This window comes from Megalobrama amblycephala, linkage group LG12 (assembly GCF_018812025.1).
Source record: "Megalobrama amblycephala isolate DHTTF-2021 linkage group LG12, ASM1881202v1, whole genome shotgun sequence".
Taxonomy (NCBI): Eukaryota; Metazoa; Chordata; class Actinopteri; order Cypriniformes; family Xenocyprididae; genus Megalobrama; species Megalobrama amblycephala.
This window is the reverse complement of record NC_063055.1, coordinates 11,767,415-11,782,031: the sequence shown is the minus strand read 5'-3', so window position 1 is coordinate 11,782,031 and position 14,617 is coordinate 11,767,415. Positions and strand designations below refer to the sequence as shown.

General features: G+C 36.7%; 1 protein-coding gene across 3 annotated transcripts in view; it reads left to right on the top strand.

Annotated features, from left to right (window-relative positions):
• Window positions 1-14,617, top strand: part of prkcz (protein kinase C, zeta) — a 132,294-nt gene that overhangs the window by 12,302 nt on the left and 105,375 nt on the right. The window contains exons 2-4 of one of the 3 annotated variants that reach the window (XM_048208747.1): window positions 2,208-2,329; window positions 3,305-3,392; window positions 3,691-3,743. In XM_048208747.1, the coding sequence (XP_048064704.1) occupies window positions 2,208-2,329; window positions 3,305-3,392; window positions 3,691-3,743 (263 nt within the window). Of the gene's footprint in view, window positions 1-2,207; window positions 2,330-3,304; window positions 3,395-3,690; window positions 3,744-11,251; window positions 11,616-14,617 lie in introns of those variants that run through there. The other 2 variants (XM_048208745.1, XM_048208746.1) reach the window with 2 other exon arrangements.

The window sequence follows — 14,617 nt, the reverse complement described above, 5'->3', positions numbered from 1 at the left end:
GTTTGAAAGTTTCAGTTTTAGTTTAGTAATTTTGATAGAGTACTAGGGTGCTCTGTGTGGTTGCTAAGGTGTTGCTATGCAGTTGCTAGGGTACTCTAAGTGGTTGCTAAGATGTTGCTATGCGGTTGCTAGGGTACTCGGGATGGTTGCTAAGGTATTCTGGGTGGTTGCCAGGGTGTTGCTATGCGGTTGCTAAGGTACTCGGGGTGGTCACTAGGGTGTTGCTATGCGGTTGCTAAGGTACTCAGGGTGGTCGCTATGGTGTTGCTATGTGGTTGCTAGGGTACTCGGGGTGGTCGCTATGGTGTTGCAATGCGGTTGCTAGGGTACTCGGGTGGTCGCTAAGGTGTTGCTATGCGGTTGCTAGGGTACTCGGGTGGTTGATAGGGTGTTGCTAGATTTAGTTTGATAGATTTATTTTGATAGATAGATAGATAGATAGATAGATAGATAGATAGATAGATAGATAGATAGATAGATAGATAGATAGATAGAGTTTCAATGAGTTTCAATGGATTAGAAATAGTACATAGAATGGCACTTGAGTCTAATTGAGTTTTTGAGTCTAATGGGCTTCCGTAGTTTAAATTTGAATTTTGACAGTTGGAGTTTGAACAGTCTTGGCTCATTTGAACATTCCGTCAATGAAAGTCAATGGGATTTTTCCGAGCTTTAACAGTCTTTTTTTAGGAAAACTGTAACTCGGATCAGTTAGAAAAGATACAGCACACCAAGCCAGAACAGTCTGAAGGGCTGACCTGAGTTTGGAGTATGTAGAGTTAAAGCTCTAGGAGGAGTTAGAGTTGGAAATTTTAGTCTCAGAAGAAAATAGCATAACAGTAAGTTGGCTTTTTCAAGCCAACTTAATTAATAACAATTTTCTAAATGTGGTTAATTTTTTCTTTAACTTATTATTATGAACTTTAATTTTCAATTTATGCTTTAAAATATTTGTATGCTTGAAACAAACAACTTTTAATATCATCTTTAGATGATTTGAATGCTTAAATCCATCATTAAACAAATGTAACTCTTTCTCTAAAATACAGTACTGCAGTGAATCCAGGACATGGCAAAGGCTGTTAACGGAAAAACTAGGTCAACACTGGTTTATCCTGATGTAATAATGTTTGTTAATGTTATGAATGAAAGTTATCATACAGTGTTACTGAGAAAATATTTATAAGTTATGCACAATATATCATCCCATATAACACCAATGCTGTGATAGAAATATCATGATAATAATTTCATATATACCATGGTATTGAGTGATTCTAGTATACTTAGAATTACTTGAGAAAACAGCCATTAAGCCCCCCAAAAAAGATATGAGATTATGTTGAATCCACACACATTAGTCCTGATGCCCAAGAAGGCACTTTGAGGTCAGCGATGATTGAATCATTTCTTAGGAATATGTTTGCACCCTGAACCACCCTCTCTATCTGAAGTGATTCCGAGCACAGCACCAAATCATGTTTTCTTGTACTTGGCTCTCCCTGACGCAGCTCTTTCCCGTATGCAGTGTAAAATTGGGGCAGGGACCAGACTAGGCAGCTGTGTACTAGAGTTTCGAAAGAAAAGTCCCTTGTGTATCCAAACAGATGTGGCTTGTTTGGCTGTGGATGGACCATTTCAGTCCAGTGTTGCAAATTAAAGCTACAGAGAACATTTAGACCTCACTTGAATAAGAGATGCATGATTTTGTGATGTGATTCTGGACAGTTTATACACTAATATAGTAGCCTAGCCATGAATGCTAATGGATAAGGTGATAATCTTCTGAAATGGAGCAAAATCTTCTCTTTTGTGTTTTACCAATTTTATATTAGAATAGAATATCAGAGTTAGTTTTATTGTTATTAGTCTTACAAGAAATTTGATTTGTTGACAAAGGACAGATTATAAATTAGCTTTGGGGATGCTAATTAAAGCACTGCTGCTAAAAAAGAACGAAACTAAAGTCCAGTGACCAGTCAGTCAGCTGGACAAGTTGTTGACTAGTCAGCCATTGTGACCCATTGTAATACAACAGCTGGTGTTTAAATGTAGAAGTCGACTTAGGTTGCATCTTTTATACTGTAAAATAACTAATTGGGTATCATTTACCTTTTAACCAAATAAATCCCATTATACAGAAGAGGAATTTAACTGTTCTCAGATCTGTATGAAGGTGCCTTTTTTTTTTTTTTTTTTTTTTGTAGAGACATGTTGATCTCAGACTTGGATTTGGCCATGACGTACACAGAGGTGTGTGAGGAGGTGAGAAAGATGTGTGGTGTCCGCAGAGAGATGCCGATAACACTCAAGTGGATTGACGATGAAGGTATGCATGACCTTTGAACTCTGGCCTGAGTGACATCAGCAGAAAAGTAAAGTTGATTCAGAAGTTGAGCAAGTTAATTTTAATTTGACAAACTGTTTCTTTTTTTTTTTTGGAATAACGAACAAATGAATCAATAAGACCAAGAAAATTCATTAAGTAAGCAAATGGGATCAATTTTGATTTCATGTTGACTCTAAGTCCAGGGGTTGTGCCTATAATAAGTGTAAGTACTTATTAAGTCGCTTAAACATCAGCTAAATCAAGTGTTTTCAAATGTTTTGATGTCGGGGGCCCCTAAATATGACGACTCCCCATTTATATTTATATTATTTTACATTTATAAAAAATATAAGGCATCACATTTATAAATATGATTTACATTTTACATTTTTAAAATTTTTCTCAGAATCTGGGTGTCCTCAGACCAGACTTGTTATTAACTAAAACTATTAAAATCATTTTTTAAATTAAAATAAATAAGAAATAAAATATAAATATTAGATGAAAAAACTTAAACTTAAAAAAAAACAAAGCATATAAAAGTTCCCTTTATGTTGCAGTTAACTGAAATAAAAGTTTAAGTGAATAAAAGTTTAAGAGGAACTAAAATTACTAAAACTGCAATAAAAATAAATTAAAGCTAATAGAATTATATTAAAAAAAAAATTTTTTTTTGAAAAAAACACCAAAAAAAGACTAAAACTTAAGCTAACGTTTAAGTAAAAACTGAAAATAGAAAAAAGAAGCTATTTCAAAATATTAATAAATACTATAGTATATAAATAATACTAAATAAAAACTTCCCTAGACTCCAATTTGAAAATCCCTAAGCTAAATGTCAGCTGTAAATATTGAGTATATTTGAAAAAACAAATGTTTAGAGATATACTTAAAAAAAAGCAAAATACCACTTATTGCCCTATGATATTTTAGAGTGTTTATTTAAATTATTTTCTTTGTTGTCCTGTTTTTAAGGGGACCCGTGTACCATCTCATCCCAGATGGAGCTGGAAGAAGCATTCCGGATCTACAACCGGAACCGGTGCTCTGGACTCCTTTTGCATGGTACTCATTCACTGAAATGAATCTATTTTCCCCTTGTTTATTCCTGTAGTAGAATTACTCTATCTCTCTTTTTTACCATCTATTAATAAAGAGCTTAATGCAGCTTCAAACCACACAGCGGAAATTTGCCAAACCACTCAAAATATCATGTGTACACAAGCATTTGATAAAAGTTCATTTTCTTTCAACAATTGCGTATATTTGCAATTTAGCGCATTTGCTGACTACATGCCTATAAATAGATGAAACCACTGGACTGAGTCACACTCATTTCTCTCTGTCTTTCTTTCTCTTTCTAGTATTCCAAGCATTCCTGAAAAACCTGGTATGCCGTGCCCAGGAGAGGACAGTGAGTCAAAAGTCATCCTGCCAATTTCAGGCATTTTCATGTGCTCTTCAATGCTTTAAAGAGGTCATTCTGTCTGCTACAGTCACTCAATACAGGAAACAGATTTAAAATTATCTCTTTCAAGTCTGTCCCAGGAATAGTTTCAGTCTGTGCATTTCTTTTCCCCCCTTTGCTTTGTTTAACAGCTCACTGAACACATTGAGGGTCCAAACCTCTATTAATTTATGACTTCGTGCTGTTAACGGAATAGTTCATCTGAATCATTTACTTACTCTCATGTTGTTTCAAATCCATATGGCGTTTTTCTTCCATGGAACACAAAAAGAGAATAAAAAATAAAATAATAATAAACTGGTCACACTATATGTCTATATAATCAAGCTCCAAAATGACAAAAATCAAAGGGGTTCATATGACTCTTCTGAAGCCATAGATTGAGTCATTAAAGGTGCCCTAGATTCAAAAATTGAATTTACCTCGGCATAGTTAAATAACAATAGTTCAGTACATGGAAATGACATACAGTGAGTCTCAAACTCCATTGTTTCCTCCTTCTTATATAAATCTCATTTGTTTAAAAGACCTCCGAAGAACAGGCGAATCTCAACATAACACCGACTGTTACGTAACAGTCGGGGTGTACGCCCCCAATATTTGCATATGCCAGCCCATGTTCCCAACATTATGAAAGGCATTAGACAAGGGCAGAACGTCTGGATGTGCACAGCTGAATCAACAGACTAGGTAAGCAAGCAAGGACAATAGCAAAAAATGGCAGATGGAGCAATAATAACTGACATGATTCATGATAACATGATATTTTTAGTGATATTTGTAAATTGTCTTTCTAAATGTTTTGTTAGCATGTTGCTAATGTACTGTTAAATGTGGTTAAAGTTACCATCGTTTCTTACTGTATAAATGCTATTTTCATTTTTAAACACTTGCAGTCTGTATAATGCATAAACACAACTTCATTCTTTATAAATCTCTCCAACAGTGTAGCATTAGCCGTTAGCCACGGAGCACAGCCTCAAACTCATTCAGAATCAATGTAAACATCAAAATAAACACTGTACTTACACGATTAGACATGCTGCATGACGAACACTTTGTAAAGATCCATTTTGAGGGTTATTTTAGCTGTTTGAACTTTTTTTTATGTTGTTTAAGGCAAGCGCGAGCTCTTGGGGCATGGAGCATGAGATTTAAAGGGCCACACACCCTGAATCGGCTCATTTCTAATTATGCCCCAAAATAGGCTGTTAAAAAAATGAATTAAAAAAAATCTTTTTGAGCTGAAACTTCAGACACATTCAGGGGACACCTTAGACTTATATTACATCTTTTAAAAAAAAGTTCTAGGGCACCTTTAAGGTCTGATTCGTGAAGGAATCATTCAGACTGGTTTTGGGAACTGAATCAAAAGATTAATTGAAATGATCTCACTCATAAGCATTCGTGATTCGGACATTGCTGCTACTGTCAGAAACAGGCCAAGGAGCAGAGGCTGATGTCAAGATGCTCAGTAAACCTATTATGCAAAATTCACTTTTATAAGGTGTTTGAACACCGATGTGTGTCCACAGTGTGTGAGAACAACCAGCCTATAATGATAAAAAATCCACTTAATATTTTTTTTATAATTCCCATAAATCAAAAGCGGTCTCTTTAAACGAGCTGATTCAGATTCATTTTCAATGCGTGAGATTGCCCTGTTTTGTTGTTGCCGGTATGTCATAGCTCTGGCCTCTTCTTGAAAGGGGGCCAGGGGCACCAGCTCATTTGCATTTAAAGGGACTCACACAAAAATGGCTTGTTCTTACCCACCCCCAAAAAGTGGCAATTTTAACATGCTATAAAAATTATCTGTGGGGCATTTTGAGCTAAAACTTCACATACACACTCTGGGGACATCAGAGACTTATTTTACATCTTGTAAAAAAGGGGCATAATAGGTCCTCTTTAAATTTTGCTTTATTCATCACACAATGCTAAATAGAAAACATGAAATATAGCACATAAGTTGTGTGGACAACTTCTATGATACTTTTATGGTGCTTTTTGCCCTATTAGTGCTTGAGTATATGGGAAAGAGTACATTTTTCAAAATTTCTCCTATTAACTCAAGACTTTTTATTTGTTAAATACACAGTTAAATACAGGATACAACTTACTACTACTACTATAATAATAAAAAGACAAATAATAATAACAAATAGCAATAAGGCAATGAGTAGTGAAATGTACAGAGATATGCAAGAATAGAGAATACAAAAACGCACAAAGAAAGTTATACACATTTGAAATGACATGAGGAGGATTAAATAAGAGCAAATGAAAGAGTTTTTATTTTTAGGTGAACTATTCCTTTAAGGTCTTGTAAAAGGGTAATAGATTCAGTTTTAGTGTCTTCAAGGTAAGATTTTATGGTGGAAAAATGGCATCTCTCAGTGGGGTCGTATACCACATTGGTAAGAGCGCAGTAATCCTGTGTTAATGTGCACGTTTACTGCCCTGAAGGCCAGACGGGGCTGAACTGCTGAGTCAGTGCCTTGTACAGAGAACGGCTGCCCCTTTCTGAAAGCGTTATGAATTCACGATCATCCTCGCCTATGGCATGTGCATGAAAAGATACCGTCAGTGCTGTTTGTGTGTGTGTGTGAGAGAGTGTGATGCCCTGTCATAGAGGTAGTGCTTAATATTATTGAAGGTTCTCTTGTGCATCTTGCATGTGCCTGTGTGTGTATAAGGATGCTCCTAATATGCGTTGTATACTTATGAGTGTGTGTGGGTGTGTGTGTTTTGGAGCCTCTTTTGTTTTACATTACATACACATGAAAGTACCTTGCTTTTCTGTTCTTTGCCTGAATGATGTCTTCAGTTCACTGTGGATGTGATCTTGCTTTGTACATAAGAGGTATTTGTCTGACCCGTTCTGATTGCCGTTCTGTCGGTACATAATGACTTGTGACAGGCTGTTAACTTCTGTCTGTGTTCGTTTCTGTTCTGGCCCACTTTTTTCTCGTTGTCAGCAATTTGTGCTGAATTTGTGTCGGGTGTTTTCTCAGAGGAGGCAAGAGAGGCAGTGCCTGCTCATAAAATGTGGATGAGAAAATAATTTACAGTATAAATAAAACAAATATTACAAGTTTTTAAGCCGTTTCATTCGGCTATACATCACAATAGGGAAGAAAAGATTAACACAACTTCGGTTTCATGCCAACTTTAAATAAATACATATGCTGCATGTTTTAGAGTGAAGCGTGGTTTTCAGTATCTTGGAATGGCTCGGTTTGTAGTAAATACTGCTCTACATGAACTCGTACCTGCATGTGCTTGGGTGGCTTATGGGTTTGGGTCACTTATAACATGCATTTTGGGAATGCAGCATGCGCCAACCATCTTCCCAAACTTGTAACAAAAGAGAAAAGTGGGCTCATTGCAGTGTGCATAATATACCACATAATTATAATAATAATAATAATAATAATATTGTCATTGTTATATCACAAAATTGTGAAGCCCTACAAACAAGTGCAGCAAACTTGTTACCTTTTATTTTATGACGTATATAACGGGTAGTATCAGATCAAAGCTTCAAGAAAGCAATTCAATAAAAAAATGCATAAACTTAATGGTACTTTACTTCGATGTGACTTGGTTTATATAAATAGTATGCAAATTTATACATGTTTTCGTATTGGGTGTTTGTTGATGATATAAGGTGTTTAACCAGAGACCATGTGGACATCTAATGGAACTTGAATTTATTCGTCTAAAAAACCCCTGAAAAGACTTTGCCCCCTCATTTCAGAAGTCTGGCCCACACTGATGTGTGATGCAGCGGTGCTGAACACAGGAATCAAGATAACTGTGTGATTTGACAGTGTAAAGACCTCAGGTTCAGCTGCTTACTGTTGTGTGGAATTGGTCTGGGCTTATTACTATGCAAGGTTAGTTATTCACGTCGTGCATGAAAGCTCAGTAACTTCGAGTGGCACTGGTACAGTGTTGTAGGGACAAAGAATTATAACCTTTTATTCAGGAGTAATCTGCTTCACTGATCATGGCTGCTTTTTTCTCAGACTTTTCCCCAGAATTCTTCAAAGCCTTTTAAGGGATTGTGACTAGACATTTAAATTACATAAAAGCATCATAAAAATGGTCCATATGACTTATTCCAGGTCTTTTGAAACCATATGATAACTTTGTGTAGTAAATGAGGACATAATTGTAATTTTTGGGTGAATTATTGCATTAAAGCACCAATAATAGTGCTCTGCAATAGTGATTCCTTGTGTGACAGTAGTTCTTGACACTCTTGAGAGTCACTGATAGGAAGACAGTATCTTCAGATAACTGTGCTCAGTCTCTCCCATTCCTACTGGACTCCGCTGCAGTGTGTAGGGGTCCCTGACAGTTTAACACTTTATTTCGGGACTGTCTCTCGAGTCCTTTAATTCGATCAGACTCACTGTTTGTTTAACATCAAAAACTAGATTATTTCAGAAAGTTAGTCACACTGCACATTGATTGATTTATCTACAAATGTCTGCACATTTTTTTTTCCACATTTATTCATTTTCTTTCATGTAAATAAGGTCATGCATAATATAACTAGTTCATTATTTTAAAGGGCTTGTATTCACTTTTGTAACATTTTGTATTTTTTCCTCCGTTTTATATGCAAATGATCTCTTATGATTGGCTAACATCACTTCTGTAGGGCGTTGGAAATTACTGAATACATAATATTTTCATAATATATTGGTACTATATCATTATTGAATCTCTCAAAATTATATATTGGCTAATATTGGGTGTGTTAAATGTAATCTTTAGCCAATGTCAAAATTAATATCCATTTTTCCTATTGCACTTTTAAAATTTTGTGATGCCTAAAGTTTTTTTTTATATTTATTTAGATAACTTCTTTCATATATACCAATTTTTCTTAGAGCAGCACATGATTTTAATTGATGGTATATGAGGCAGCATTTTTCCAATTTGTCTTGGATACGGCCACTATAAAATATGAATCCAACCCTTAAAATTTATGTTGCATGATTTGCATCAAATGAAAATGACCATGTGTAATGACAATTTGTCAGTTTACTCATAATTCATAGGAAGTGCCTTCTCCAGCTGCAGTTAAAGGGATAGTTCACCCAAAAATTAAAATTCTGTCATTAATTACTCACCCTTATGTCGTTCCAAACCCATAAGACTTTCACTCATCTTCGAAAAAACTTATTAAAATATTTTAAATAAAATCTGAGATTTATGTCTCTGAGATTTATGTTGCTACGCAACAACCACTTTGACGCTTCAAAAAACTAATAAAGAGATTGTAAAACCTAAGCAATATGAATCGAATGGTTTAGTCCAAATTTTCTGAAGAGACTTGATCGCTTTATATGATTAACAGATTGAACATAGGTTTTTATTATATACATAAATACTGTATATTATACAGTACAGTCCAAAAGTTTGGAACCACTAAGATTTTTAATGTTTTTAAAAGAAGTTTCGTCTGCTCACCAAGGCTACATTTATTTAATTAAAAATACAGTAAAAACAGTAATATTGTGAAATATTATTACAATTTAAAATAACTGTTTTCTATTTGAATATATTTCACAAAGTAATTTATTCCTGTGATGGCAAAGCTGAATTTTCAGCATCATTACTCCAGTCTTCAGTGTCACATGATCCTTCAGAAATCATTCTAATATGCTGATCTGCTGCTCAAGAAACATTTAATGTGTACAATTGTACAAAATATTTGTGTACAATATTTTTTTTCAGGATTATTTGATGAATAGAAAGTTCAAAAGAACAGTGTTTATCTGAAATCTAATCTTTTGTAACATTATAAATGTCTTTACTGCCACTTTTGATTGATTTAATGCATCCTTGCTGAATAAAAGTATTCATTTCTTTAATTTCTTTTCAAAAAAATAAAAATAAAAATTCTTACTGACCCCAAACTTTTGAACGGTAGTGTATAATGCTACAGAAGCTTTGTATTTCAGATAAATGCTGTTCTTTTGAACTTTCTATTCATCAAGGAATCCTGAAAAAAAAAGTACACAACTGTTTTCAACATTGAAAATAATCATAAATGTTTATTGAGCAGCAAATCAGCATATTAGAATGATTTCTGAAGGATCATGTGACACTGAAGACTGGAGTAACGATGCTGAAAATTCAGCTTTGCATCACAGGAATAAATTACTTTGTCAAATATATTTAAATAGTACACAGTTATTTTAAATTGTAATAATATTTCACAATATTACTGTTTTTACTGTATTTTTAATTAAATAAATGTAGCCTTGGTGAGCAGACGAAACTTCTTTTAAAAACATTAAAAATCTTAGTGGTTCCAAACTTTTGGACTGTACTGTATATGTATTTAAATTAATTTGAATTTATTTAATTTTAGTAATTTACCATTTTCTGAAGGAAGCGTTAGTGGTGTTTGCTTGTGAAGTGGTTGCTGGAGTGTTGCAGTTACTGAGATGTTCTGTATGGTTGCTAGGGCATGGCTAGTTGCTTGCTATGGTGTTCTGGATGGTTGCTAGTTGGTTGCGAAATGAGCCCTCCTCCAAGTTTCTATATAATATGATGTTGCTCAGATCCGTTTTCACTGTTAATCCGTAAAGTATTTTCACCTATTTTATCGTCCGCTACACAACCGACTTTAAAAAGTTCTAGCTTGGCTTTCCTCAACAATCCACGTTATTTGAGGTGTCCGTTTCACAAACAGTAGGCCTGAGTGGTGATATGTAATACTTTGAGTTAGGGTTTGTTCAAATTACCACTAATTAGCAAACAGTCCCTGCCATTATCAGACACTCCATCCCCCGTTCTCCTCATTCACCGCACACTAAGCTCTTTCACCATCCACCCTGACGCTCCATTCCAGTTACCCTCCCACTCCACGCCATGTTTTCCACAAAGCCCCTCAGCTGTTTGCCACCGGCTCTCTGGGGACCCAGCTACACCCTGACGAAAGGATGAGAGAGAGAGAGAGAGAGGGAGAAAGAAAAGGGTGAGAGAGTGAAATAATAGAGAGAAGAAGCAAAGAGTGCAGAGCAGAGCCAGGCACCGTAGCAAAAATATCCGTCTGTGTTGCAGGAACTCCCTCCTTTTGTCTGTGCTGCCCATCTCAATTAAGGCTTCCAGCAGAGCCGCCCGTTTCTGATAGAAACATCCCTCCATCCATCCGTCCATCCATCGAGGACGCAGCCTATACAAGGACAGCCAGCTGTAACGACTGCATGCAGGGAGCGACAGAACGGCAGGGAGGGGGAGAAATAATTAAATAAGTCACAAGGAAGAGGAGAGATTGAGCGAACAGAGGAGACCGCGAGGGAGGAGGGGATGTAGCCGGTGCGTCGTTGGAGGCTGCCAGGGGAAATGTGCTGAAACGAGCAGAAAACAGGAAGATACCGGTGAGCACTGCACTGTTGAGATCTCTCTCATTTGTCCACCCCATCATTTTGCCGCTGTCTTTGTGTACGGATGTGATTGACATTGAGCTAGCGTGACCGAATCCGCTGTGTGTCCAGACCTTGTCCGTGCATGTGTGCTTGATGCATTCTCTTTATTTTCATCTCACCTGCAGTGATTCGATGGCCCGTCTTACTTGACACACTTAGGTTTAAACCCGTTTGGCTAGTGCGGCAGTGTTGCGTGCGGGTGTATGTGTGTGCGACTGCCTACCTGGCATGCTTTAGTCAGAGTTCCAGAGAGCCGCTAGCATCCTTTTATTTAGCTTTCACACACAAAGGAAGACACACACTCCCTACCTCGGTCTCTCTCTTGGTGCTGGAGACCCAATGCATCCTAAGAAGGCTGACGGTATGTGAACGGTATTGTATGATCTTAAGGTCTTGCTTCGGGTTATTGTGTGCATATTTTCTTTTCAGATGTGTCACGAGAAAGGTTTGTGTTTGTGGCCGCTAATGAAAGGAAATGTGCAGTTTTGACTGTCGACTCAAAATGGGGGTATTTATGTCATTTATGAGTGCTCCTTGCTCTCCGAAGAGGGTGGTTAAAATAGATGCTCATGCATTATTTAAGTCTGACTGACATAATTAGCGAGATGTCAGTTATTCGCCACCTCTTGGCCGCGATGCACCCAAACACGAGGCTCTGCATCCTTCCCATGACTAAAGACTCAAGGAGTCACATTCACATTAGTTTGTTTCTGACGTTCTTGGGGAAATAACAAAGGGGAATTGTGCTCTGCTGGAACGGCAAGACCTTGATACTGTTGCTGCGTGACGTTAGATTGATTTTAGAGTTGATTTTCTAACACAAGTACCTGCAGATACAGCAGGATTTGGGTTGACCCTGCTGTCAAATGCATGGTGTGTCCGTTTGGGATCTGTGGTTCATTGATTGCTGTTTGGTTTGTTTTCATGGTGCATTTAGTCACCGCCCTGTCCTTGATGTTTCAGACCAAGGAGGCCAATAAAGTTGCTGAAAGCAGTAGTTTTAGAGTCGTTTGTGTGTTGAACGCTGTTCGGTGTTGCTGTTTTTAGCTGCAGTGTCTGTGTTGGGATGTCATATGATCCACCTGTTCCAGTATTGATTGGCAATAAATCTAAATATGGCCACTGCAGCACACCAGCGCCTGCTCGGGAGAACCCTGATGATGTGGTGTAAATGTCTTCCAACAAATCTTCCAAGGGTTATTGATGAGTTTTGTGATTTATAACTTTGTAGATGATGGTTCAGTTCAGTGGATATTAACATTTCTGCAGACATTTTAACCAGCCTGCTAATACAGATGTGATGCCATGACTTTAAAGGGATAGTTCACCCAAAATTGAAAAATTTTGAGTCATAATTTACTCACACTCAAGTTGTTTCAAACCTGTATGAGTTTCTTTCTTCTGTTGAACACAAAAGAAGATATTTTAAAGAATGTTGGTAACCAGACAGTTGATGGTAGCCATTGATTTCCATTGTATTTTTATTACTTTGGAAGTCAATGGCTACCGTCAGCTGTATGATTACCAGGGCTTGACATTAACTTTTTTGCGCACCAGCCACTTTGGCTAGTGGTTTTTCCAAAGTTACTAGCCACTCAGCATTTTCACTGGCCAAAATTTTGCATTTTATATGATTAAAGTTGACTTTGGCATGCTAAAATTACTTGATTTTGAGTCATTTTACTTGATTTAGTTAAATTTAAAACCCTTTCAGTCTTTCAGATGCAGATTGACCACCCAAATCAAAACTATATGGTATATCAGCTGGTATGTACGGGTGGGCAAGGGTTGGGTAGTTTGACCATGATATGAGAAATGTTATAATTTTATATAATTTTTGTTAGGCTATATAAAAAGAATAAGCAAATTACAAATAGGCCTACAATAGTAAATTAAATGAACTTTTTTCAGATACAGTAGGTTTATGTAACATTTAACATCTTTTGTTGTTCGATTAACATTAATGACAGACAGGTATTTAACTGGGCTACTGAATGCATGGATGTAATATACTGACACATCCAGTTTTTACCCACCTGTTCTCGTCCACTTAAGCCATAACCAACGTATTCACGCGAGATACTCAACACGATGGACATTTTGACATCTGTGTGCGTGTATTTAACCATTCAGGCGCAAGGAGAACTGATCGCGCGCATGACAGAGAGAGAGCGCTTCTGTTGTGTGTCATTCAGCGCGATTCCCGCCTTCACTAACTGCAAGTTAATTGATAACGAATTGTGATTGGATCGTAATTTTGTGCTACGACAAGCTTGGCTACCTTTGATTAGGCTCTAGGCTGAAATTATATTGGCTGTCTTACCCGCCACAGCTGAAATCTACCCGCATTTGGCGGGTTGGCGGGTGTTAATGTCAAGCCCTGATGATTACCAGCATTCTTTAAAATACTTCTTTTGTGTTCAACAGAAGAAAGAAACTCATACAGGTTTGGAACAACTTGAGGGTGATTAAGTACGAACTATTTTTCATTTTTGGGTGAACTTTGCCTTTAAGGTATTTGGCTAATTATTATGTATGTAACATAAATGCGTGATGATTTGTTCTTTGAATACTGATTGACTGCACATTCATTTCTCCTTCACACTGCACAATTAACATGTGACTTTTAGTCTTAATAGCCAGTTTTTTTTTGCTTTAAATGGATGCTAAATTTAGCCTTTTAATCTATAGGACAGTATGGAGCAGTGGTTTTCAACAAGCATTAAGATAATCTAAAAAAAGAAGAAGATCAGGATTTCTAGGCCTGGAAAAGCCATTTAAATTAATCTTTGGCATTTTATACATTTTATGAATATACATTTTTGTAGTTAAGTCAATCTCTAGTTAGTAAAATATGTAAAAAATACTTATCCTTTTAACCATTGTCCAGTAAATCATGAACAAAGTATGGTCTTCGACTATTGTCCTGGAGGGTGGGTGGCCTTGGAGTCAAAAAGGTTATGAACCACTGATATAGAGTAGACTGGAAAATGCAGGGAAACATAGAAGTGGGATGGGATCATTGTATGAGGTTGTAAGCCAGATTTGAACCAGCGCCCCCTTAAACACATCTACATAAGTCCCCTTCAACCCCTTTCACTTGTTTAACCAAACTTAGTAAGGAAGAACTTCTGTCAGCCAGTAGTTTTAGCTGCTGTCTGGTCCACATGCTAAATCAGCAGCAAGCCAGCACTAACCAGCAGAAGCCACTCTTGGAATTCATGCTTGTCTAAGCTGCTTTTGTCAGCAGGACGATGGATGCTTCCCAGATTTATCTGGTTCTCCACAAATGGAGATATTGTAGAGAGATCATTTTCATGAAAGAAAGTCAATCGATTTCAACATTGTTGGCAGATTCTCCTC